At 34.9% G+C, this 26,984-nt stretch overlaps 1 protein-coding gene across 7 annotated transcripts in view; it reads right to left on the bottom strand.

The window, feature by feature from the left end:
• Nucleotides 1-26,984, bottom strand: part of MIPOL1 (mirror-image polydactyly 1) — a 327,451-nt gene that overhangs the window by 101,861 nt on the left and 198,606 nt on the right. For all 7 annotated transcript variants that reach the window (XM_059181948.1, XM_059181955.1, XM_059181951.1 and 4 more), the window contains one exon: nucleotides 9,782-9,876. In XM_059181948.1, the coding sequence (XP_059037931.1) occupies nucleotides 9,782-9,876 (95 nt within the window). The remainder of the gene's footprint in view (nucleotides 1-9,781; nucleotides 9,877-26,984) is intronic.

The raw sequence follows: 26,984 nt of genomic DNA, 5'->3' as shown, positions 1-26,984 counted from the left end.
AATTTCATTGTTTATTCATTTGTTTGGCAAATATTTACTGAAGGCCTGGGTGTATATAAAGAATAGCAGCCCTGGTAGAGGAATTAAGAGAAATAGTCATAAAACTATGATATAAGTAAGCATGAGGTATGTGTTGTGAGAGCCATTGTGAAGAACTATTGGTTAATTAGTTAATTTTTGGGTAAAATGAGATCATTTCCGGTTGAAAATATAAGAAAAAGATTAATAGAATAATTGGTATTTATATTGTGTTCTAAAAGCTCCATAAGAAGGTGATAGGCAGAGATGGAGTATTCCCGGAGGAATAGGAGACATATGGGAAAGCACTGGAGTGGATGTGTTCAGGAAATAGTGAACGGTTCATTTTGGGAGTGCAAATAATAGTCAATTCAGTACAACAAATATTGATTGGGTTCCTACCATGTGTGAAGCAGTGTACTGGCACTGGTAACCACTGACAGGAATGAAACCAGCAGGCCAAAAGATGATGGCTGAACAGTAAGCCAGACATAGAGGAGGCAGAAATAACAAGGGTTCATGAATGTTAGGTTACAGTTTGGAATTTATTGTATAGCTAATGTGGTATAATTAAATAGTGTTAATGGCTGAGTGAGAGGTTGAAAATAATGTTTCAGGAATCTTAAGAGGAGTAAGGAATGGAGACAAGTAGATGAAGTAGGAAGAAAAGCCTGGCCAGGAGATTGTACAAGCCTTATGTAAGGTAGGAACTGTGGGAAATAAGAAGGCAAAAGTAGTGGACACTGCAAGAAAAAGTGTAGCAGAATTTGGCCACTGATTACATTTGTGAGAAGGGACAAATGAAAGATCACCTATGCATGAGGCAACTGGCACCTGTGGGGCGATAAAATGGTGATTCCGTGCCAAGATCAAGGGAAATACTTTTTTATCCAACAAACTCTAAAATTAAAATTTTCTTAAGCTAATAGAAATAATGTTAATAGATGGCAAACACCTGGAGAAAACCCATTTTAACTCTGGGCCCTTTGCTAATTACGATGATTAAATGACAAAATATTTTGTTAAATGCTCTTAAAAGATGAGTAAAGGTCATTTGGTTGAAAAACAAAGACCAGCAGAATTATACTTGATAAATTTTAGTTTTGCTTTTTAACTTGTTAGAATAAGGCCCAGCAAACAGTGAAAACTGACAATGCAAAAAATAGCCTTCTGGATACAGTCACTGAAGCATAAAATATTTCACTAGAAAAGGACTTTTACTAATTTATTTTTTAAAGATTTTATTTATTCACTTGACAGAGATCACAAGTAGGCAGAGAGGCAGGCAGAGAGAGAGAGGATGGGAAGCAGGCTCCCTGCTGAGCAGAGAGCAGGATTCAGGGCTCAATCCCAGGACCCTGAGATCATGACCTGAGCCGAAGGCAGAGGCTTTAACCCACTGAGCCACTCAGGCAGCCCACTTTTGCTAATTTAATAGCTGTCTTACATCTGAGTAAAGCAAAACTTTTAAAGTAATTTTATCAGTAGACTATTAATTTATTTTCTTGAACAGTGCTTTACAGTTTTAAAAAACATCTAAATGGGGACACCTGGGTGGCTCAGTGGGTTAAGCTGCTGCCTTTGGCTCAGGTCATGATCTCAGGGTCCTGGGACTGAGTCCTGCATTGGGCTCTCTGCTCAGCAGGGAGCCTGCTTTCCTCTCTCTCTCTCTGCCTGCCTCTTCATCTACTTGTGATCTCTCTCTGTCAAATAAATAAATAAGATCTTTTAAAAAAAATCTAAATGTATTTTCTCACTGATTTTTACAGTAAGTAGGTCAGATATCCATTTACAGGTGAAGTAACTGACATTCAGAAATAACTTACTAAATGTCACATTCTATAATTTAAGAGAAGGGAGGAAAAAATCTTTAATAACTATATTCCAAATCACTGGACATACAGAAAATACAAACTTTAAGGTTTTTTGTTTTTCAAACTTCGTTTTAGTTTTCCTTTTTTTTGCACCCAGAGCCACCAACAAATATATATGGTGGTTTGACTAGTAAAGGTGAAGCCAACTGTATGTTAAAAAGGCCCTGAAAACAGGTGCAACTTAATAATATAAGACAGTTTTTGTGCTTTTTTTTTTTTTTTAAAGATTTTATTTTTAAGTAATCTCTACACTCAACATGGGGCTTAAACTGACAACCCTGAGATCAAGAGCTGCATGTTCTGTTAACTGAGCCAGTGCCTCAATAGTTTTTGATTCTAAATAAAGAAACAAACAAACAAATATCACTAAACAAAAATTTAATCTACCTCATATTAAAGGGTGACAAATTTCACAAAATGTTATTATTAACTACAAAAGCCCCTCGTGTCAAAGTTTAAAAATATGAAACACAGGGGCGCCTGGATAGCTCAGTTATTAAGTGTTTGCCTTTCGCTCAGGCCATGATCCCAGGTCCTGGGATCGAGCCCTGCATCAAGCTCCCTGCTCAGTGGGAAGCCAGCTTCTCCCTCTCCCACTTCCCCTGCTTATGTTCCCTCTCTCACTGTGTCTCTGTCAAATAAATAAAATAAAATCTTAAACAACAACAACGACAACAACACCTGAATCACAGAAAGTTTGGGGCTTGTCTATGTTAAAAAAAAAAATCTGATTAATAGCAAAAATGGAAGAACTCAGGTCTTTTGCTCTTTTTATTACTGCTTTAGCAGTATGGTACTATAACACAGCTTCATGGATAGTTAATTCTTATCAAAAATACTATGTGACAGAATTTTTTATGTCATTGGGCACTCCAATTAGCACAACTGATTTGAACGCTGAACAAATGTGATCAGGATCAAGTGTTCAACCCCTCTCATTGAGGGATTGCATTGAGAAAAATGCCGGTCCTGGCTAGAGCCTGCATGCCACAGTCATTGTCTTATCAATGCGTAGTTCTGAGAGTATGTTTGGTTCAAGGAACACTTATCATCACCACTAAAGAAACAAAACAAAACACCAGATCTTAGTGACAGTAATGCTTTTGATTGCTAAGGATGGCATATACACAGAGAAAAAACGTAACTAAGAAATAAAAGACTCATACTAAATAAAATTTAGAAAAAGAATGCAGAAAAAATAAAGAATCTCTTTTTTTTTTCCAGTATATTTTACATGTGCTCTATATTATGGCCTCTAAACTTTGAAATGCATATTACGAACCTGTTAGTAGGGCTCATGTTTAGTCCAGTTTTCACTATGTCAAACATGTAAGTATTCTTCTAAGAAATGATTTCAATGATTAAGAAAATACCAGTACAATCATGGGAAACATACCACCTTAAAATATGGAGCATTCTATTCAATATTTTTGGTCTAAATGTGGGATGTAAATTCCCCAGGTTCTGAAAGGTATCGCAACTTCCAACACGGAATTACACAAATATAATATAAACTTAAAACATAAACTGCTGTTATTATAAATATTAAATCCTAGTTTACTGGCACTAAACAACAGGATCTAATTCTTATCTATACCTTAAACTTCCACTTTTTTAAGTAAAAGGAAATGTAAGGAAGAACTGTAAAATCAGCAAACACTGAAACTTAGGCATTCTCTCGATCAGAAAGAGGTTGTTATTATTATGCCTCCTGAACTGAGGAATGCAGCTCTACAGGTTTATAATAACAGGAAAGAAATCATTACTAAATACAAATCTAAACCTTACAAGTTTAAGATCATTCCCTGGTGAAGCTGTTTAGACTGAAACTAATGAAGCTGTTGCAAATGAATTTAGCATTTAGCACAGCAATGAGGAGGCACTAATGCTTTACTAAAAACTTTTAAAATAAGAGAAATTTGGGTGCCTGGGTAGCTCAGTCATTAAGCATCTGTCTGCCTTTGGCTCAGGTCATGATCTTGGGGTCCCGGGATTGAGCCCCACATCAGACTCTGGGCTCGGCAGGAAGCCTGCTTCTCCCTCTCCCATTACCCTGCTTGTGTTCCCTCTTTCTCTGTGTCAAATAAATAAATAAAACCTTAAAAAAAATTAAGTGAAATTTATTTTAAGTCTTCCTATTGCTATTCCTCTCTTATGCCTCCTGCTTTAATATGAAAGAGCTGTCAATTATAATGTCTAGGTTGAGTATCTCTATCCAAGGACCTCATTGACCCTGTCCCTAAATGGGCCAAACAAAATGAAAGCCCAACATTTCTCTTCTTAGTACTCAAAATCTTCTAAAACTCAAAGGACAACAGACAGAATAGAGAAGCTCAGAAAAATATAGTTCCAAGTTCCTTATTTCCATACAGGGAAATGGAATGGTTATAGTAACAGTAGCTCTTAGTGCACATAAAATTTCCAAAATTATTTTTGGAAAAGAACTGAAAGAGAATAAGGTCCTTATCACTAACTGAGAGAACTAAAGGAAAGGCAGAATGAAAGTCATCAGCATATTTTAATCTACCTCTAAAACTGATAACTGATCAGCCAAAGACATCCTCCCTGTCTTTGGCTGTTGAAAAGCTGAGAGCCAGACTTACTCTTGAGGTTTATTCATTCTTTTGCTGTTTTGTGGTATAAACATACATGCTGTACTCAGACTTGCTCCTGACTCCAGCTTACTGTCCAATTTCTTTATTTTTCTTAGCTTATTTTTTCTTGGTTGTTGGTGAATAACTTTGTCTGACATGGTAATATACACATTGTGCATATGTGTGTGTAAAATTGACTTAAGAATAACTGAAATGTACTTTTTCTCAAACTTTGCTACACAAAATTTATTATCTAGGAATTCTTTACACACAGAGATTACAGAATTAGTCTGGGTTTTCTTCACATAAAAATGGAACTGTATCCTATCCTCTATAACATAGGAAAGTGAGAAAGAAACATATCTCTATGAATACTCGTTGTGTTTCATGTATGGATTTGTAACCACCATCTATTCAAGTGACTAAGAAATACTGTTTAGTTCCATTTGAATCAATTAAATCAGAAGCTCCCATGAAATTTTACCTTTGTTCTTTTTGTAATTGCCTCTCCTTTCCCAGAGTCTAATATCCCAGGGATTTACCCTATTCTATTTTAAATAAATCTCTGTATACCCTCACAGAATGTTCTTTGTACATTAAAAACAAAACAAAACAAAACAAAAACTGTGGTAAGATAACCTAAAATTTATCATTTTAACCATTTTTAAGTGTACAATTCAGTGGCATGAAGTACATTTACAGTGTTGTGCAACCATTACCACTATCTATTTCCAGAACATTTTTACCATCCCAAACAGAAACCTCTGTACATATTAAACTGCAACTCTCCATTCTCTCCTCCCCTAGCCCCTGGAAACTCCCTATGCCCCCTTCCTGCAGCCAGTGGTAACTCTATTCTACTTTCTGTGGCTATGAATTTACCTATTCTAGATACCTCTGGCTTCTTCTACTTAGCATAATGCGTTTATTCATGTTGTAGCATGTATCAGAATTTCATCTCTTTTTATGGCTGAATAATATTCCACCATATGTATCTAACACATTTTGTTCATGTATTTATCTATTGATGGGCACTTGGCTTGCTTTGTTTTCACCTTTTGGCTAATTTGAACAATACGGTACGGACACTGGTGTGCAAGTATCTGTTTTTTTGAGTCCTTGTTTCCAGTTCTTTTAGGGTATATACCTATGTGTGGAATTGCTGGATCACGTAGGAACTTCATGTCTAATTTTGAGGAACTGCCAAACTGCTTTCCAGAGCACATGCATCATTTTCTATCCCCATCAACATTGCATGAAAGTTCTCTGTACCTTTTTGATAGAAATATGGGTCTTCTTATATTCAAAATATTGTATGTTTCCACTTCTGTGAAATATCTAGAAAGATGCAACTTTCCTCATAGACACACACATTCTCCTGTGCATCACACACCATACAGATTTCTTCGTTTGATATGATACATATAGCTGTTTATTTCAACATGCAGCTTTTATCTCTCTACTTTTCAGTTATTTGGCATTACAGTCATCGGCACTTACAGTGAGTACCCAGTATTTTCAGACAATATCCAAAATGGGTATTCAATACTTTAGTGTCATTAATCTTTCACTTCTTTCTACCTACTGACCCCCTTGCTGCTCTCCATTTCATCTACTTCTAAGGCAGTGCTTTTAATACGGTCAGTGCTCAGACTGAGTGCTTCACCTCTGAGATCTTAAACAGCAACATTCCGCTTTCTGCCTACAACCTCTGATCCTTTTAGCTCTTGAATTTTCTAATTCCCACTGCCTTTGCTCTTTGATCTCAAGATTTAGGGTTTCTTGATTCCTTCTTTTTCTCTCTTGGTATACATGTTCTTTCAGTTTTATTTCCTGCTCTATTTAGCTTAGACTATCATTCATCATTTAAACAACTTTTTGCTGGTTTAGTTTCAACAACTCTCCTCTCTACCGTATCAGTCCTGCAAACCTGTAATCCTGGATCATTTCAATCCTCTCCCTTCTGTGCTACTACACAAGATAGTTGAACTTGTTAAGTTACGCAGCTGTACAAGCTGGAACTCATACTCCTCGGTAGCATCTTTGCCCAGCTGGCTCTTCCGGACTGCTGGTCGTGTTCTTCTCTTGCCTTAATTCAGTTCTCTTTCCCCTTCCCTTCAGTAGCTACTCTTTCTCACTCCCTTTCAAAGCCTCCTGCCCTCTGCACAATGAACCTCACTTTACAGGAAAATTGTGAACTGAAACTTATTTCTATCCCACAGCTTATCTCCTTGAGTCCTGTCTGTGAGCCCAAGATGACCATCTTCCTGTTCAAGGAAAATGCTTTGGCAGATTCTAAATTCCACCTCTTCCTATTTCTGTAGGAACCCTGTTCCAGCCATAACAATTCTCTCCATTGGCTCTTTCCAATTAGTCATATGCAGCCTCAAATATCTGCCATTTTTCAAAAAGAAAAAAACAAAAGTCTTTAGCCGATCTTCCTTTCTTCTAAGCTACCATTAATGTCTTTCTTATTCAAGATTATTCTTCAAGGACCGCTCTATTGTCCAAATTACTATGCTTCTTGATCTCTAATCTTCAGTTCACAGAACACTGTCTTCTGTGTCCATTGCTTTGTTAAAATTCTGTGAAGGTTACTAATGACAACCTAATTTCAATAAAAAGGACACTTTTTCTCCTTATCTTCCTAACCATTTAGCAACTTTTTTTTTTTTTTTTAAATCTCCTTTGGCTTCAGTAATATACATTTTAATTCTACTCCTACCTCACTGACATTGTTGTATAAAAGTAAATTTATCTTAACGTTGGTTGAGCACTAACAATAAGCTAAATACTGTGCTAAGAACTGTATATACTTGAAATAACTCTATGAGGTAGGTGCTATAATTCTAATTTCATAAAAGGAAATGGTGTTGGAGAGGTTCATTTATATAAGTCACAAAAGGCAGGACTGTCTTAAGCGCAAATCCCAGTAGCTTTACCGCGCTCCTAGCTTTTTTTTTTTTTTTTTTTTTAAGCAGCAGTGACAGGGGTACATATAAAGTGTATCTTGGAGCCAACAATTGTCAACTCTTTATCTAGAAGAGAATGTTTAACTCTGTTATATTCATGTAGATTAAAAGTCTTTGGAAAACAAGTATTTTAGCATTACAATTTTTAAAAAATCTTTCAGTAATCTTCTGTAATTCAGTAAAAAGAAGGAGCATTAAGAACTGATATCAAGGTTCGTTTTTCAAGAAAAGAATGCCTGTTCATGTAAGATTATCATATGCTTCTCAGAATTATTGGACACTGTCACTTTATCAACAAGAATTTGCCTCCTATCTCACAAGGATGGCAGGAGAAGGTTCCATGGAAACCCTCCCTTACCAATAGTGTGAAGCTACTTCATATTGCACTGCAAATATCCAAGGGCACAAATCACACAATATTCATTAAGTCCTAGTAAAGGGTTTAATATATGCCTCTATTATTCTACCGAGACCCTAATTCCCAATGTAGCTACCTGAAATGCATTTGTAAAGCAACATCCCTCAAACTTGAATACATGTGGGAATTTTTAGGGAACTTAAAACACACTGACAACCTAGTCCTACCTCAGGAGACTGATGTAGTTGGCCTAGGAGGAGATGGGGATTAGGATTTTGAGAGGCTCCTCACGTGCTTCTAATGCACAGCTATAGTTGAGAATCCATTGGTGTAAAGTATGGAGGAAGGATTTTCATATACACTGTATAGTTACAAAAAGAAAAGGGTGAGTGGCTGGTATGTCTTCATTAGCCAACAAGCTTCTGTTTACCCACATGATCACACACAGACATTGCTTCTAACTGCAGACAAATGGTTCCCCAGTCAGTCATCAATCAAACATACTTCATATTATATAACTGCACTAACTCCCAAGACTACTATAACATGAACCACAAACTGGGAGGATTATAAGAGAAATTTATTGTCTTATAGTTCTGCAACCGACAAGTCCAAAATCAAGGTGTCGGCTGGGCTATGCTCTCTTTGACAGCTATAGGTGAGAATCCCCCGAGGCCTCTTCTACATTTTGGTGTTTACTGCCAATCTTTGGCATTCCTTGGCCTGTGGATGCCTGGCACAAAGTTGTCTTCTCCCTGTGTCTTTCTATAGACTTCCTCTATGTGTGTGTCTCTGTGTCGAAATTTCTCCTTGTTACAGAACATCAATCATACTAGGTTAGAGCCCATGCTAATGACCCAATTCTACTTGGTTGCTTCTCTTAAGGACTTACTTCCAAATGGTCACATTCTGAGATTCTAGGGGTTATGACTTCAACATATCTTTTTCGAGGGACAGAATTCAACTCATAATAATAAACCAACTATAATATGCCAGTAACATTGCTTTAAAGCAGGCATTCTCAACTTGGGATGAGGAAAAAAAAATTAAACTTTATTTTTCACTCTTGTGTAAACTGTATTTCTTACAATTATGAACACAGGCAACAAACTATAGCAGTACTGTGTAGCAGTTCTTGAAAATTTGCACCCATTGGAACCACTGGTGTTTTCACATCACATTTCAGGGTTTGCAGTTATCCCCAAAATACCATTACAGTCATCACTACTTTGAAATTATAGTTAATAGACTTGCTGTTAGACATATTAATTTTATGTATTAATAATCATGTGTGAATATAGTAATATATCATGACATAATACTTTCATAACTATTTCAGTAAAACTGATTTTTATTTAATTGCATCTTTTGGTACTTAACAACATTATTCTGAGAAGGGGCAAAATTAAAAGAAAATCTTTCAATAACTCACAGCCCAAGTTAGTGAATTCTTACACTTTAGACTTGAGGGTTTTTTACTCTTATTAAGTATCAGAGAACATAAAGGATATTGTATATCATTTTTCAAACCCTTTTTTTTTTAAACCATGATCCACTGTGAAAAAATATATATTTTATACAAAACCCAATACACACAACTCTCTCTCACACAACACAAAACCGAAACAAAAGTATCACAAAACAATATTTACCCTTACTGTAGGAGATGCACTCTGACATTTTCTATTCTAGTTCTTTTCATTAAAAAATGTCAGTGTGACCTACTGAATTAATTTCACAACTATTCTTGGAGCATAAATTAAGTAAGTGTTAAAAATCCTTCAGTAGCATTCCTTTATAAATTTCTCATATTATATTATAATTGGCAAAAGGCTATTATTACTGTTATTCATGTACTATTTTAAAAATATATACCATTTCAGAGGTGGCATTTAGATGAGGAAATAGTTCAATAGGGCTTGACCAACAACATTTGTTTATGCCGAGGTTAAAAAAGAATTTTACCTGTAGTAAACTCGAAGTGTCTGGATTTCTTCTTCCAGTTTTTTGTACTGTTGAATTGCAGTCTCTCTGGCTTGCTGCATAGCCAACAACTTTGCCTGCAAGTAATTAATACTTTAAGAAATTTAATATTAGTTTTGGTATGTTAGAATACAGTATTGTAGTATAAATAGGAGCCTTAAATTTGTGGTAGTTTTAAAATCTATCAGGTATTTTTAGCAGTGTCTCATAATTTCCCACAAAATAACCAAATTATATTAATAGCAGACATATTGAAGACAAGAACATATTAAATTTACCAAGTTTGCTTATTACTCAACTTCAGCCTTATTCATCTGTACCATCAGATATATGCCCTTCTGCAATGTTTAACTTTATACACAGAATTCAGAATGTGGAACATGGGTTCAGAGCAATATCTAGAGTAGAGATAAGCACAATGGGAGTTTCACACACAAACTTAATGTGGCTCTACCACCTGATCACACCAGATTTTCTTTTAACTTTATTAATAGTAAAACCCAGAAAATTCTAAATAGGTTGTTAAGCTATCTTTGATATTTAATGTGAAAAAAAATACACAGGACTATAATCTGATTCTTACAGATAGGACTTAACCTTTTCAGTTCCTTTTCTGCAGGACAAAAATCTCTCAAGGAAGTATGACAAAAATCTTTGAATGTTAGAGGTATTTTATTCAAGGGATGTTATTATTTTTCTCTGCCTATAGTACACAAATTTAAAGGGACTGTAATCAGTTTTTTGATAGAGTTCAAACTTAGAGTTTTAAAAGAATTGATAACTTCCGTCTTTCCCATTGGGTTTCAGGCATAGCCAAAAAATTTTCAACCGAACTTTTAAAATACAGTATTGGTAAGTCAGTTTTCAGTTTTGTTTATTCAACATTTGATATGTATGAAAAGACTGTCTTTCACTTCAAGTGGTTTTTGATAGGTAACACAGAGCAAATTGTTATCAAACACCTCACAAACTACACTAATGGCAATAATTAAAAAGTGATTGAGTTTGGAGGCAGAAATTCACTAATTTTGCTAAACTCATATTATTTCACTGGGATTATTTTCTTGCATAAGAATCATGTTATAAGACACATTGAAATCCTGACCACAGGAAATTTAATTAGTGTAATGTAAGTGAACACTGGACAATGCCACTTTTCTATTTTAATAATAGAGAATAATAAAAACAATGCAACAATTCATGTCTTTAGATACAACTTTAGGAACGAGGTTAAAATAATTTATTCTCTATCTGGCTAACAAACCTAATGAAGAATTACTTCATCATTAAATTTAAGATGTTTGAGTGCTTACTTTAACATGTCACATTTTAGAATTATAGGTAAAACATTCTCAAAAATTATTAAAAAGCATCTGAAAATAGTGGCTGGTTCTTTATGTCAAAAATTGACAGGTTTGTTAATCTTCAATAAAGTATAAAATGTGACTGAAATGGTAACATGGAAGACACAGGTACCCACTGTGACTAATGGTCAAAAAGAACCACACAAAAAGGACCTATCACATTCAACTTAAAAAATGTCAAACATCCTTTTGCATCTATTTAAGGAATATCAAATATGGACAGGTAATAGAGAATTTGCTAAATAAATATATGACAATGCTAAGTACCTTAGATGATTATTTTGAAGGTTTTTTTTGGTTTGTTTGTTTTTAACCTGGTACTTCTGCAAAAAACAAAACAAAACCTCACCTCCCAAACCAAAAACAAAACCAACTATATTCTGGTAGGAAAACACCATAATGAAGATTTCTGCCTAAGAAATTTCTGCAATAAGCTTTTGAAAAAAGCTTCATTTTCACTTTTGTTTCCTTTGCCTTGGGAGACCTATCTTGAAAGAAGGTTGAAGATGTTGAAGAGGTTACTGCCTATGTTTTCCTCTAGGACTTTGATTCCTGCCTCACATTTAGGTCTTTTATCCATTTCGAATATATCTTTTATCCATTTTGAGTTGTTTTTTGTATGGTGTAAGAGATGGTTGAGTTTCATTCTTCTACACATAGCTGTCCAATTTTCCCAGCACCATTTATTGAAGAGGCTGTCTTTTTTCCACTGTAAATTTTTTCCTGCTTTGTCAAAGATTAGACCATAGAGTTGAGAGTTCATATCTGGGCTCTCTACTCTGTTCCACTGGTCTATGCACCCGTTTTTGTGCCAGTACTATGCTGTCTTAGTGATCACAGCTTTGTAGTAAAGCTTGACACTTGATCTTAGCCAAAAGGCTGAGAAGTGATTGTAGTAAAGCTTGAAATCAGGCAACATGATGCCCCCAGTTTTATTTTTCTTTTTCAACATTTCCTTAGCGATTTGGGGTCTCCTCTGGTTCCATACAAATTTTAGGATTATTTGTTCCAGCTCTTTGAAAAATGCCAGTGGAATTTTGATCGGGAAGACACTGGAAGTATAGCTTGGTCTAGGCAGTATGGACATTTTAACAATGCTTATTCTTTTGATCCATGAGCATGGAATGGTCTTCCATTTTTTTGTTTCTTCTTCAATTTCTCTCATAAGTGTTCTGTAGTTCCTTGAGTACAGATCCTTTACCTCTTTCATTAGATTTATTGTTTGGTTTATTATTTGGTTAGGTATCTTATGATTCTTGGTACTATAGTAAATGGAATTGATTCTCTAATTTCCCTTTCTGTACTTTATGTAAGTTGTACACACTATATTATATATACTACATATATATATACACACTATATTATAATTTATATACATGACAAATAAGCTGCCAAACTTGCTACTTAAATTGATGTAACTTGAAAACATCTGTGTTTAACTATAATGCCATTTGTTGAATGCCTACTACAGGTTAGGCATTTTATCAAGTGCTTGAAATCCTATAGTCTATCCACACAATCAACCTATGAGATAACTCCAATATCCTTATTTTATAGGTGATAAAATTGAAGTTCATGAAAATTAAGCAACTTGCTAGACTATATAACATTCTGGAATATACATATGTAAATATATGTAAACATTTAACAGATATGTTTACACACACATACATACACATATGTGCTAGGCTCACCTGTATTCTCAAGAACAGGACAGACAAAAGTATTTACTTAGGAATTTGATAAGTAATACCAATGTGTGGGTTCACAAGCACTTGATTAACTTTCATACATCTTAGCCACACTTGCAGGGAAAAGGACAAGCAGAGATGTACCAGATACTCTTGAGCATGCTGCTTTTTTATGTATCATTCAAGCCTTTCCACATATAATTGCTCTTTTTGTTCTTTATTCTAATTCCTCCAAAACTTCACCTAAGTTTTTGGCATGGACTCTTGTAACTGGGAATCATGTATGTATTTAGTCTTAGTAATGGGAACAACTGAGAGTTAACATTGTATTTAGTCATTAGCTGGATCTTCTATTTCTTAAACTGTGTTGCTGGTTCATCTCTCCCTAATAGTAGTTAATATAAACATTCTGCTGTTTACTCCACCAAAATTTATCTATTAAAAACACTTGTCTTCTTGACTAAAACATGGCCTCCTAAATCCACTAATTTTACTATTGTAACAAATAATTTTTCTAAGCATATATAATCACAATTATATTTTTACAACTCCCTAAACAAATCTTATGAACTCATCACCAAATTTCATTGAATCTAAGATACTACTGACTTTAAAACACTATAATTTTATGCAGAAAAATCATGCCAATAATGCTTCTAAGACACCATCCATTGTAATAAGCATACAGCAATGTTAAAATGTGAAATGGGTATTTTAAATATTTTATTTATTTTTTTAAAGTAGGCTCCATACCCAGCATGGGGTTTGAAGCCATGACGTTGAGATCAAGACCCTGAGATCAAGAGTTGGATGTTCTACTGGCTGAGCCAGTCAGGTGAAATGATTTTTAACCTAATATATTCCCCTGCTCCAAAACAATAAAATTCCCTTCTTAGCAATACCAAAATATCTTTTTCTGGCCTGCGGCATATGTTTTAGATTTTTTCCTCATCTCCTCACTCCACTCACACACAAAAACCATACCTTGTCCTTTTCTTATGAATAAAGAGAACTGTAACATTCTTGATCCTTTCTTTTGTTTTCCAAATAAGGAAAACTTTGAAATTTTCATTGGAATCTTCAATGGTAATACTCCAGAATTTTATATGTCCTCCAACTACCTTTCATACTTATTCCCAACATATAAAAGGTATTGCTTAGCACACCTGGGATAAACAACTGAACTAATTCCAGGTGAAGCAATGGAATCAAAATATCACTTGATAACAGTTATTGATAATAAATAGAAATTTACAGAAAAATCACAGTGTGTTTTATATCTTTAGTATCTTCTCCTTACACCTGTTTTTCCTTGTACCATTATCCTTTTTTTGTTCATTTCCAGTTTTACTGAGATGTAATTGACAGTTAACATTGTGTTAGTTTTAGGTTTACAACATAATGATTTGATGTATGTATATTGTGAAATGATTACCACAATGAATTTCATTACCATCTATCAACTCAAATAGTTGCAGATTTTTTCCTTGTGATGAGAACTTTTTAAGATTTACTCTCTTAGCAATTTTTAAATATATGATATAGTACTGTTAATTTTAGTTACTATGCTATACATTATATACCCAAAACTTATTTACCTTTAGTGACTGGAAAAAGAGTTGGTTAACTAATGTTAGGTTAGTCTTATAATTGAAAAGCTCATCCCAAAACTATACATTGAGCAATGCCATCTAAATAGGACAACCATTTGTATTGCTGCCAAATTAGAAATGAACTTCATTGTTTCCTTAGACTCTTATCTAGTACTTTAGAATGATAGACAGAACAGTACACCACCTACATCACTGAACAGAATTTGTTATGGATATTGTGGAGAAACCATTTCTATCTTACTTCAAAATCTTAGTGTTTTTTATTTTATTTATTTATTTATTTATTTATTTATTTTTTTAAAGATTTTATTTATTTATTTGACAGAGAGAGATCACAAGTAGACAGAGAGGCAGGCAGAGAGAGAGAGAGGGAAGCAGGCTCCCTGCTGAGCAGAGAGCCCGATGTGGGACTCGATCCCAGGACCCTGAGATCATGACCTGAGCCGAAGGCAGAGGCTCAACCCACTGAGCCACCCAGGCGCCCTCTTAGTGTTTTTTAAATGTGTTTTTAATTGTAACAGTCTAATATAATTAAGCCTTCCTTTGGTAACTCCAAGACCATTAATGGTAATCTGGTTTTATCAGAGAACCAAGGCATTTGATCTTAAGTGTGATATCTGCTAAATAATGAAACATACTGTACAAATTAAATCAATTTGCCAAATAATTTTAGACCTGAAAAGGATCTTAGAGGTAATACAGTCTCCAACTTTATAGGTGAGAAAATTGTTGTTAATATATATTTAATGAAACATTTGGAAATTGTCCAAGATTTCATAGTTGGTTAGAAGGAAAGCTGAAACTAGAATACAAGTATCCAAAAAACACTGGTTATTCTACCATACAAGACCACACTTCAATATGGCATAATTTAATATATGTTAACCATTTTAGTAGAATTGTTTTATAGAGTAATCATAACATATAGACTATGTTACACTACCGGACACATTTGTAAGGAATCTAATTAGATATGTTCCAACAATACATCAAATTAGAAAATTGCTTAATAATATGACTATAGCCATCCTAGTATTTGGCTTTTCACCCTCAGAAGCAGGTTATAAACATAGTAAAGACATGTAACTAATTATCATGCAAAAGGATATAAAAAATTGAAAGGTACTATGAAAAGGATAAAAATGACTGGATTTCAATTACACACTCTCTTCATAGGAAAATTGGGATTGCTTACAACAGTATATTACATAGTGTATTGCTCTTTAAAGACAATTCCTAGGGGCGCCTGGGTGGCTCAGTGGGTTAAGCCTCTGCCTTCAGCTCAGGTCATGATTTCAGGGTCCTGGGATTGAGCCCCACATCGGGCTCTCTGCTCAGTGGGGAGCCTGCTTCTCCCTCTCTCTGCCTGCCTCTCTGCCTACTTGTGATCTCTCTCTCTCTCTGTGTCAAATAAATAAATAAAATCTTAAAAAAAAAAAAAAAAAGACAATTCCTAAGAGGTTATTACCTTAAGTACCTGTCTTACTGAGAGAACTTTCAGACCAAGGATGATCAGGTTCTGGACTCAAAAGCAGTCTTTCTTATATGCAGTGTCTAGTCATCTATGGTCTGACATGAGAAAGGGAACAAAACAATTTGTAATTGGAAGCAGAAATCAAAATATTCATAAGCAGACAATGATCTGTGAGGGGTGAGCTGAATTCAAAAAACAGAGAAGGGAGGTGGAGAGGAGCATTCCAGAAAGAACGCAGCACAGCTATTACGGACAAAGTTAGGTTTGGCTACCAGTAAGTAGTTCTATGAGTCTGAATTAGGGCCTCTGAACGTCAATTTTTTCATTGGTAAAATGGGGTGGATAATATCCATCTCACACGACTATTAGGCAATGATAAAATGAGATAACTTATCATTTGAAATAGCCATATCAGAGTGAACAAGTATGTAAGCTGTATAATAGACTCTATTGAACTATGGATGTAAAACTACTGTGGAAATAACTGATGTCAGTAAGAAATAGCACTGTCCCAAGTAACAGGTCAATAAAATGAAAAAGGATTGTGCTTAAAGTATCAGTTTGAGTTATGTGGTAGTCTAGACTATGATCACTGAAGTCCAGGTAATATGTTTTAGACTTGTGGGCCATATAGTCTTTCTTGCAACTACTCAATTGTTGTTGTAGTGTGAGAAGAGCCTTAAACACTATACAAGTGAATGGGCAAGGCTTATTCCAATAAAACTTTATTTACAGAAACAGTCATTTGGTTCAGAGGCCACAGTTTGCAGATTACATATCTCGAGTGTCAGAGATGACAGGTTTACACAGAGCCCAGAATACATGTTGGTCTATGTAAGTTTTTGGTTAATGTTGTCAGATAATATTGTTAGAATGTCAGATAATGTCAGAAAAAGTGAAAAATGGAAATGCAACAACATGTTCAATACATTTGATCTGTCTAAAATGAATAGTTTCTAAAGACAATGAGACAAAATATCTGAAATCAAGTTTTAGAATAAGTTCTTCAGGGCATATAATGAAAAAAGGAAAAAAGGAATTAATAGTGGTTAATGGCAACCGTGTGCTTGCATGGTAACATTGCAGAGTATAGGAAACCACCTTGTCAAGGAGGCATGATTTCACCTATTACATATGAAGCAAAGCAAACAAATAAAAAAACCTTATAGGGACACCTGGGTGGGTCAGTTGGTTGAGCCTCTACCTTTGAGTCAGGTCCTGATCCCAGAGACCTGGGATCAAATCCCACATGGCGGGGGCAGTGGGGAAAAGTCCTTGCTCAGCAGGGAGTCTGCTTCTCCTTCTGCCAACTTTTCCCTCTGTCGGCCACTCCCCTTGCTTGTGTTCTTTCTCTCTCTGACAAGTAAATAAATAAAATCTTAAAAACAAAAACCAAAAAACCTTGTAGTTTTAAATTATATTTTGCCTGATATTAACATAGTTTTAAGAACAATCTTTTGGGGCACCTGGGTGGCTCAGTTAAGCAGCTGCCTTCAGCTCAGGTCATGACCCAGGGTCTGGTGATCAAGCCCTACATTGGGCTCCCTGCTCGGCAGAAAGCCTGCCTCCTTCTCCCTCTCCTTCTGCTTGCCGTGCTGCCTACTTGTGCTCTCTCTCTGTCAAACAAATAAATAAAATCTTTAAAAAAAAAAAAAAAAACAGGAAAAAAAATATAAAAAAAAAAGAGCAATCTTTTTATTAGCTTCGGCATGGCATAGCTTTTTAATATCCTTTTGATTTCAATCTCCTTTATATGCCTAGGTTTAGAAGTGACTATTGTAAACAGCATGTATGATTCTTTTTTCTATCTAACAGACATTTTTTAACTCAAACATTTTTTAACTCAAATATTTGATCCCATCACATTTAATGTAATTACTTATACATTTGTGCTTAAATATGTAATCCCATCATGCTCTTTTTGTTTGATACTTACCTTTTTTCTTTTTATATCACCTTTCCTTATTATCTCTTGGATTCTTTTATTATCATCATCCCATATCCCCCTCTTTACTTTAAATGTTATACTCTCCTTTACACCCTTTTAATGGTTATCCTAGGAACTACAAGAAAAATATGACTTATCAAAAACCTAATATTAACACTACTGGACAATAAAACCCTTTATTCTATACTCTCCTCCCAGTTTATTACTGTTTATTTCTAATATATTCTAATTTATTTAGGTTTAAACCCCAAAGAATATCAGTATTAAATGCTTTTTGAGTCACTGTGCATTTGTCACTTTTCTTGTGTTTTATTCCCTTCTGGTTGGAAAAAAAAAAACAAAACAAAACAGCTTTTTAAAAACTTTACTAAAAAGCTTAAATGACTTAATCAATTTTTAGTTGCCTAAAATATGTTTATTTCATATTCATTCTTTGAGATATTCATTTTGGATATATGGTTTTAAATTAGCAGGTATTTTCTTTCAGCATATTGAAAGCATTATTCCAATGTCTCCTGAAGTCCACTGCTCTGTTGAGAAGTCATCTGTAAATCTAACTGTTGCTCATTTGAAAGCAATCTTTTTTCCTTTGGCTGGACACTTTTATAAGTGTCTCTTTGATGTCAGAATTCTATTTCATTATAATGTGATTTAGGTGTGGATATCCTTCTTATCTTGCTTTGGAAGAATATCTTTCATCAGCTTTAGAAAAAATCTCAGTCATTTTTCCAGTCTAATAATGCTTTTCCAGGATTGTCTGTATTCTCGCCTTTTGGGAGGAGCCCAATTAAAGGTTTGTAGGATTATCTCACTCTATATCTCTTAATATTGGTTTTATTTACTAGTGTTGTATTATGGGTAATTTTTCAGATACATTCCAATTAATATGTCTTCCAGCTCCCTAATTCTTTCTTCAGCTGTATATAATCTGACATTTATCTAGAATGTTTTACTTCAAAAACTTCTTGTTTTATTTTGAACTTGAATATGATTCTTTTCCAGATTTTCATGGTGTTTCCTAGAAAATGCTTTTGATTTATTCATGGTTGTGATTCATACTCTATTTAAGTATTTACTGAAGCATTTCAAACATGGCTATTCTATATTCTTTAGATGGATTGTCTGTTGTGTTTGTGTGTTCTTTTTTGGAAGTTATTGTATCTGCTGACTGTCATTAGCAAGGGTTTTCTTCCTCATGTGTTTAATTAATCTTTGGTTGGGATTTAATGTTTTCCTGATAATTTGTGGGATCCTACTGGACTAAGTTAAGGATACCTTCCTTTGAGGACTTGTGCCTATTTCATCAGGAAGCCAGGAGAAACAATTCTTAATAAAGTTCAAGAAACCTGGATTAATGCTAGAATTTCTGGCTCAGTGACCTAGCCTTCCTGCTCTAGGAATCGGGATCCTAGCTAAAGATGAGAGTATTTCTGTAGATGTTTGTCCTTAGTGCAGCTGTGGACCATCTGTTTTCTTACTGTTGGAGAGGGGTTTGTCTCTGGTTCTATTTCCAATTTTTTTGTGAAGTAAAATTTTTGCAACATTTCCTTTATTTTCTGTGGTCTCATAATACACGAAAATTAGAGTTTTTCCAGGACCTGCTAGGTTAACAGCAAAAGTATCCCCACGCTTTTTGGATACACTGCAGGAAGGATAAGTTTACATTGAAATTTAGCACATCTTATACCATCAAAAATAGACCAATCTGTTTTTTCACAATTTAACATTTAGAATTCTTACATTCAGTATATTAACTGGATTTGTTTATTTTCACAATATTCCTGACCTGCTTTTAAATAGAAATAATTGAGGTTTCAGACTGCATTTGCAAGCTTTTCTCTGAAAACAACCTACTGTAGGGTTGTCTAGTCTAAAACCAAATATATAAAGAATAAAGTAAAATTTTGGTTATAACCATTCTTACGGTATTTTTTTTTCTTTTAACATTGTTTTATGAAAGTACTGGAAATGTAAAGGTTGTCTATGTAAGAATTTTGATCACATGGCTAGAAGTTAAGATGGGGGTGGGTAGGGAACCCAAATTTTGCCTGGTCCCTGGAATTTAGCTAGTTATCAAATCATTCTGAACACCTGCAAAATCAATGGGAGGCCTGAGAAAAGAATTGCTGCAATTCTGCAAGTAGAAAAGCTACCACTTTTTGCAAGATAGGAGGTATGGAGATGTGAATCTGGGGCACTATATTGGAAGATAAACCTCAGTGAGGAGGGAGCTCTTAAGCAGTCTACTATAAAGTATTATAAAGTAGTGGAGCACAAAATTGGACATTTTAGAAGTTTGCTACAGATGGGGATGTCCCTGGCTTAAAGATGCTCAGGTGATGAACCGAGGTAGAATTCTAGACAGGACAGTGTGGTCTCAGGACCCCTAGGGTCACAGAAAGAATGGGGTGCCTGAATGTGGCAGAGAATCAGAGCAGGAAGCAGGCTGAAAGCAGTGAGTCCAGGTGCTTAGGCCCTGGCTTTCCACTCTGTGTTCCCATAAACTGAACCACTACACGGTCTAGTGACTGCTCTCTAGGCAGAGGTCGAGCAAAAGGAAGATGTGTGGCAAGAACCCCTCCTTCCCTGGAAGGAAGAGCATGGGTCCATTCCACAGAAGTCTGTAAAGTTTGTAGATTGGAGACTGGTTCACATGCCTGAAATAAAAACACTTGGTCACAGGATGGGTGAACAGAGAGTTAGGATGGAAACCAGAGAGATAAGAGTGATTGACTGCTTTTCTGTGAGGGCTCACTGAAGAGTGGGGGTGGGGGATTGGGAAGTGGGGAGTGGAGTGTGTGTGTGAACCTTCAGCTCCAGGGCTAGAGACTGGCATGCTATCATTTTCATCCCTCCCCCAACCTGGGTGCTGAAAGCCCTCAGGGAGTAAAACAGTGCCACAGAGTGCAATACAGAGCTGCTTACACACAGCCTGGTCCCTGGCGGGGGGGGGGGGTGTGCAATTCCACCAGGGTAAGGAAACCTGAAAATCAATACAATAGGTCTCTCCTCCAGAAGAACAGTAGGAACAACCGGCTAACACCAGGTTTACGGTTCATAGAGAACTGCAAAACTTCAGCTCTTGGGGAAAACAGTATATAGAGTTTGTGGGTTTTTTGTTTTTTTATCCTTTAGTCTTTCAGGTTGTTTCTCTATTTTCTTATTTTATCAATTCCTTTTTAATTTCTTTTTTAATTTTAACATATATATATATATATATATGCCATATATATATATAATTTTTGTTTCCTTTCATTGTATTTTATTTTTGTATAAATATTTTTCATTCTTTCCTATTTAGGGATCTAGTTCCTTTTAATAAGCAGACCAAAATACACACAAGATCTAGTTTATTGTTTTGTCTGTTTTACTTCTTGTTCGATTTTTTTTCTTTATTGTATTTTGTCTGCTTTCTTCTGGTTTGTGTTGTTTGTATTTCCCTGGTGTTGTTGCTTTTTTTTTTTTTTTTTTGTCTTTTCTCTCTCTTTCAGCTGTTCTTTTCTGGACATAATGATAAGATGGAGAAACTCATCCCAAAAGAAAGAATAGGAAGAGGTACTCACTGCCAGGACTTAGTCCATATGGATATAAGGTAAGTTGTCAGAACAAGAATTTAAAACAATTATAAAGATACTAGCTGGGCTTGAAAAAAGCACAGAAGACGGTAGAAAATACCTTACTGTAGAAGTAAAAGAACTAAATCTAATCAGGTCAAAATGTAAAATGCTATTACTGAGATGCAGTAAAAAAATGAAGGCTCTAACTGCTAGGATAAATGAGGCAGAAGACAGAGTCAGTGATATAGAAGACAAAATGATGGAGAATAAAGAAGCTGAGAAAAAGAGGGGGAGAAAACTGCTGGATCATGAAGAGAGAATTCAAAAATCAGCAATACCATAAAGCAAAATAATATTCAAATACAGGGGTCCCAGAAGAGGAGGAGAGAGAGGGGCAGAAGGTTTATTTGAACAAACTATTTTGAGAACTTCCCTAATCTGGGGAAGGAAACAGGCATTCAAGTCCAGGAGGCATGGAGAACCTCCCTCAAAATCAATAAAAATCAATATCAACGCCTCGATATAATGCTTGTAAATTTCAGAGATAAAGAGAAAATCCTGAAAGCAGTTCAGGACAAGAGGTCCTTAACCTACAAGGGTAGAAACCTAAGGCTGGCAACAGACCTGTCCACAGAGACTTGGCAGGCCAGAAAGAACTGGTATGATACATTCAATGTGCAAAGCGGGAAAAATATGCAGTCAAGAATTCCTAATCCAGGAAGACTGTCATTCTCAGCTCAGGTCATGATCCCACAGCCTTGGCATCGAGCCCCATATCAGGCTCCCTGCTCAGCGGGAAGCCTGTTTCTTCCTCTCACTATCTTTCATTCTCTCTCAAATAAATAAATAAAAAGTTAGTGTTAGAAGCAGAACTTGAACTCAGAACTATTAACTACCAGTTTAGTAAATAATCCTGAGTCTGTGCATTAACTACTTCGCCAACCTCTTCAACATTAAACTTGTCATTATACCTTATTGTGATGAATCCAGAGATGACACAATTTACTCCCAACTCCTAGCTCTTTTACCATTCATCATCATTCACTGAGAAAACTTTTTTGTATTTTCATTTTTAGTTTATGATAGCATTCACTTTTTAAGACATAAATAATTTAACCTATTTGTCTGGAACTATGTCTTTATCCATTAATTCAGACTGCAGAGGCTTTTTCTTTTCTGTTGAATGAATTCTATGTCAGAAGATATTACCTTGACTTAAGATTTGTTCCTAGTTACATCCAGTTAGATGTCCGATCTCTGAGACTTCCTGACTATACCTCTGAAAGCTATTTATATTAATATATGTGAAATCACTAACTACCTCACTAGCTTCACTAATACTCTATGCATCATTTAACAAGATTTCTCTCTTCTAACATCTAGAAAACAGGTTCATCATGTAGTAGTTATAGTCTTCAGAGAATACATATTAATTCACTGAATTTCTGTCTACTACGCCACTCATTCCTAAGATCATTTCCTCAGGAAGAAAAATCACATGTAGGAAAACACTTAAAGCATCAGCTGGAATGTGAGTTTCCCCCAAAAGTGCATTTTCCTTTCTCATGGTATGATACATTCCTTTCACTAAGCTTGCTTTCTCTTGAACTACCTAAGAACATGAGCACACAGAGAAAATTAAATTCTTATTTAAACTGAAGAAGCAAACATTTCCCAAAATGACAATATTCCCCTCCATTACACTTGAGTCATAAACATTTCTCTACATGTCAGTTGCCCTCCTATTTGTTAAAATTTTAGTCAGCAGTGTTTTGTTTATTTGTTCAGGATCTTTTTTTTGGGGGGGGGGGTTTGTTTTTTTACTACATCTATACTATACTTTATCACCTGAACACCTGCTGAACTAAACTTGTCTTGCCAACAAAAAATTTTGAAATTATGCAATCTGCAATTCAGTCCATGGCAAGCACTTGGGTAGAATTTCTTCTGTATCTTTCAACATACCTAACAACAATTAAAGAACTGCCTGCACAGAAATATTGCCAACTGAGAAGTAAGTGAAGCAGGATTAATCAAGTGAACTTCACTAACATTTTAGCTAAGAATTTTTCAGACACTAATAAGTACCATAATCATTATGTGTCAAATTAATTTTGACATTAACCTAAAATTTTGTGAATGTATTAAAAGGAAAATCAGTACAATTATGTGATCCTCAATTAATAAAGTTCTCATTCATCAAAAAGTTTTTTAATATAGGCCATAAAGAAAATGTAAAAGATTATGGAAAGACCATTACAACTGGGAAAACATTCTTGCAGAAAGGAACATATTTGGTAAATGGAAATTTTCAAAATAAGAGACAAAGAGATCTTTAAACATGTAAACATATATAACTAGTAAAAATTATAATTATAAAAACATTAAGCTTTATAGCCAAGGCTATATGAAATATATTTTTATTGAAGTAGTTCATAACTAAATAAGAGTGCTAAAAAAAAATCACATAAATGTTAATTCATAAATTTCCCGTCTGTGAAACCATTTTACTCAGGTTTCTATGACTAATCCAGTAAATTTCCTATTCATTTATTATAAATAATCAACAAGAAATAACTGAAGTCATCTGAACTAAAGGAAAATTTTAAAAAAGACCAAAACACATTCCGAAGAGAAAAAGGACAAGAAAGGTTTCATAAAAGTTTTCTCAAATACTTTAAGTTGACTTACAGGCATTAAGAAAAGCAACTACATTTTAAAGTTTTCTTTTTTCTTTTTCTTCCAGTTTTTAGTTTTCAATCAAAGGAAGAAAGATTGCTAAGTCAAAGGAAGAAGGACTGTCTTTATTTGTGGTAATCAATATATGTATATAGTGATTTGAACAAAAATTCTGTGTATGAATGTGGAATTATTTAGGAGCTGTGTCTAAGCATGTGAAAAGCATAAGAAAAGAGAATTCCCTGTTTCCTTTTGGATGCTGCAGACAACAGCAACACAGCCTAGGGCACACTGCTGCGGATTTTAACTGTTGTATGGAACTACTCAAAATGCTTTTGATCCATTTTATCTTGCAAGTTAGCAAAGAAATGTTGCAATAAGAAACACCAACAAAGATCTGAAAAAGTTAAGCTCTGGATTACCATATTGTGTTCTCCTGCCATTCAATGCTTCATACAAAGGCAGTGGTGTTCAAAGTAAGAAAAAAAAAGTGGAGGGAGAGAGAAAAAAGAGAAACTGGTCTCAGAAAGCGCAAAGCACAAAGTAAATAATATTCTTCTACATCCCTTCTTTTTCACAGATTGGATGTTAAAAGAGTTGCAGCAATTAGGCTCTTGTTAATTACCAGCTGTTGAAACAGATGTGTTGACTATCCTTATTAGTCAACAGCTGGGTGAGGAGAACAATTGATGCTCCCTAAAACCAACAGCCAGCTGCTCTGCAGTAATTATCTCCAATTAATAATACAGGTGATAAAGGCAAAAAGCTCCTATCCCTCTGTTTCAATATCTTTGGCAGTTTCAATAACTATGGCTTTATCATTACAGAGTAATAGAGAATACATTTATTACAACAAGTAAAGTTGTATATTAGAGTTGCATTAACTCTATGGTAGTTTCCATTATGCAATTTCTGAAGAAGGAATCAGAGAAGTGCTAAAAGTAGAAGCAGACGTTCTGTAGGCTTTTATTTATCATATTTCAAATGTCACTGCCAACTTACTTCTCTAGTACTAACAATAACAGCTAAGCACTTAAGTTCTTTGAAAAAGAGAAGCATAACTAAAATCTGTTCTTTTTGATTTCCAGGTGTTTCACTGATCATGTTTTATATTCAGTTCACTGAAGCAATATATTTCCTCTTGGTATGCCTAAGTATCAGTGTCTTGTTCCCTAGCTTACATTTCCTAGGTGACTGGTATAAGCAATTTTACCAAACCCAAAAAGAATTTATTTCATAGCAGTAAACATTATTTTATGTGTACAAAGAGATCAGCAAAATAAACAAGCAAGTAGGAAAACAAAAAATAAAACCGTATTTTATTTTAGACAGCATTGTATGATATATAATATTCAAGTTTCTAATTATGATGATGTTAAAAACAGAAATAGGACAATGGAGCATATTAATAGCAATAATTATGTGTATAAATTACTTTTACTATTTTCTATTGTTAAATGTTCATATCAAAATTTCACTTAAAAGAAATGTAAAACAAAGGTTTAAACAAGCCAGGCATCTATCTCCCGACCTACAAAAGAGGTATCTACAAGAATTTACAACCATATCTATTCACTAATTAGAGAACACTTAAAGACACTGCCTTTCTGAAAACAAGGATTAGAGCTGGATGAATACACCCCTTTCACAAACCTTCCTCCTGTCTCTGTTGGGTCATCATAAGCAGCTTGTTCTTTCAGCATTAAATAGAAAAGCCTACCGATTATCAGTTCTGAACGCCTCAGTTAGGCATCAGAACAATTAATAGGGACAGCAACTTTAAACAACATGTAAATACATCGTTTCACCGAAAGAGATTGTAATAAAAAAAAAAAAACAACTGACAAAAGCAAACTTTCTAAAGCAATACTATTTAGGCTGCCTCTTGTGCACAATGCTTTCTAATATGAAAAATCAGCAGCTAGAAAACTCTACCACGTTCTATTAGATTATGTTTTCTAAAACAGGAATTTGAACATTTACATAATTACAAACAAGACAAATAAGCACCACCAAAAAAATTTTTATCCATTTCAATGAAGCCAACTTCCAATGAGAGTTTGTAACATTTAAAATTCTAAAATTTCTAAGGAACCTCCTGATATATGGAAGCTAGCAAAATGTGTAAATAGTGGAACAAGCTATTAGCTTTTATGTTTGAAAATCTGTATTGGGCCATAGGACTTATTCTGTGATTTCTCAATTTTAAGAGAAGACCTAATTTCTCAGCACAGTAGCAATCAAAGCAAATCTCTTCTACCCTGACACTAGGACGGTCTTTTCCCTGAGCTCTACACAGGAATACTAGAAAACTACACAAGGAATAGCACCTGATCACGCTTTTCTCTTCTGCGTGCAAATGGACACGTTATGGGTACCATGTAATAAGTCCATCATGTTGAGTTTCCTTACCCATGAGGGCAGCCATGGCTACTACTGAAGCAAAGGGCTGTAATCCCTTTACGTCTTATGTGACCTAAGCCAGGAAGGCAGAAGTGGTTCCTCAGCTCACTGTTTAAAAATAAGCCAAGGAATTTATATCCTCTTTCCTCTCCCAAAAAACTAATGGCAATACGTAGTGAACATCTATTGTTGTACACAATTCCTCAAAATATTGTCATTTTTAAATTAAAAAGTACCTAGGCATAAATCGTAGGAGTACTGAAGTATGCAGAGTTGCTTTCAACAGGTATTTCATTTTCACACCAATTTCAATACATTTAAATTTAAGTTTCATTGTATGATCTAGTTACCTGGGATGAACATTTGCATTTTCTTATCCATAAGCTATGTTCTCACTGTTCAACATACCTTTCCCACCTTGCTCACTAGCAGACCCAAATTTCCTCTCTGTCAAGT

The sequence above is a fragment of the Mustela lutreola genome, chromosome 7 (assembly GCF_030435805.1).
Source record: "Mustela lutreola isolate mMusLut2 chromosome 7, mMusLut2.pri, whole genome shotgun sequence".
Lineage (NCBI taxonomy): Eukaryota > Metazoa > Chordata > Mammalia > Carnivora > Mustelidae > Mustela > Mustela lutreola.
The sequence above is the reverse complement of the archived record's forward strand: the minus strand, read 5'-3'. Positions and strand labels throughout refer to the sequence as shown.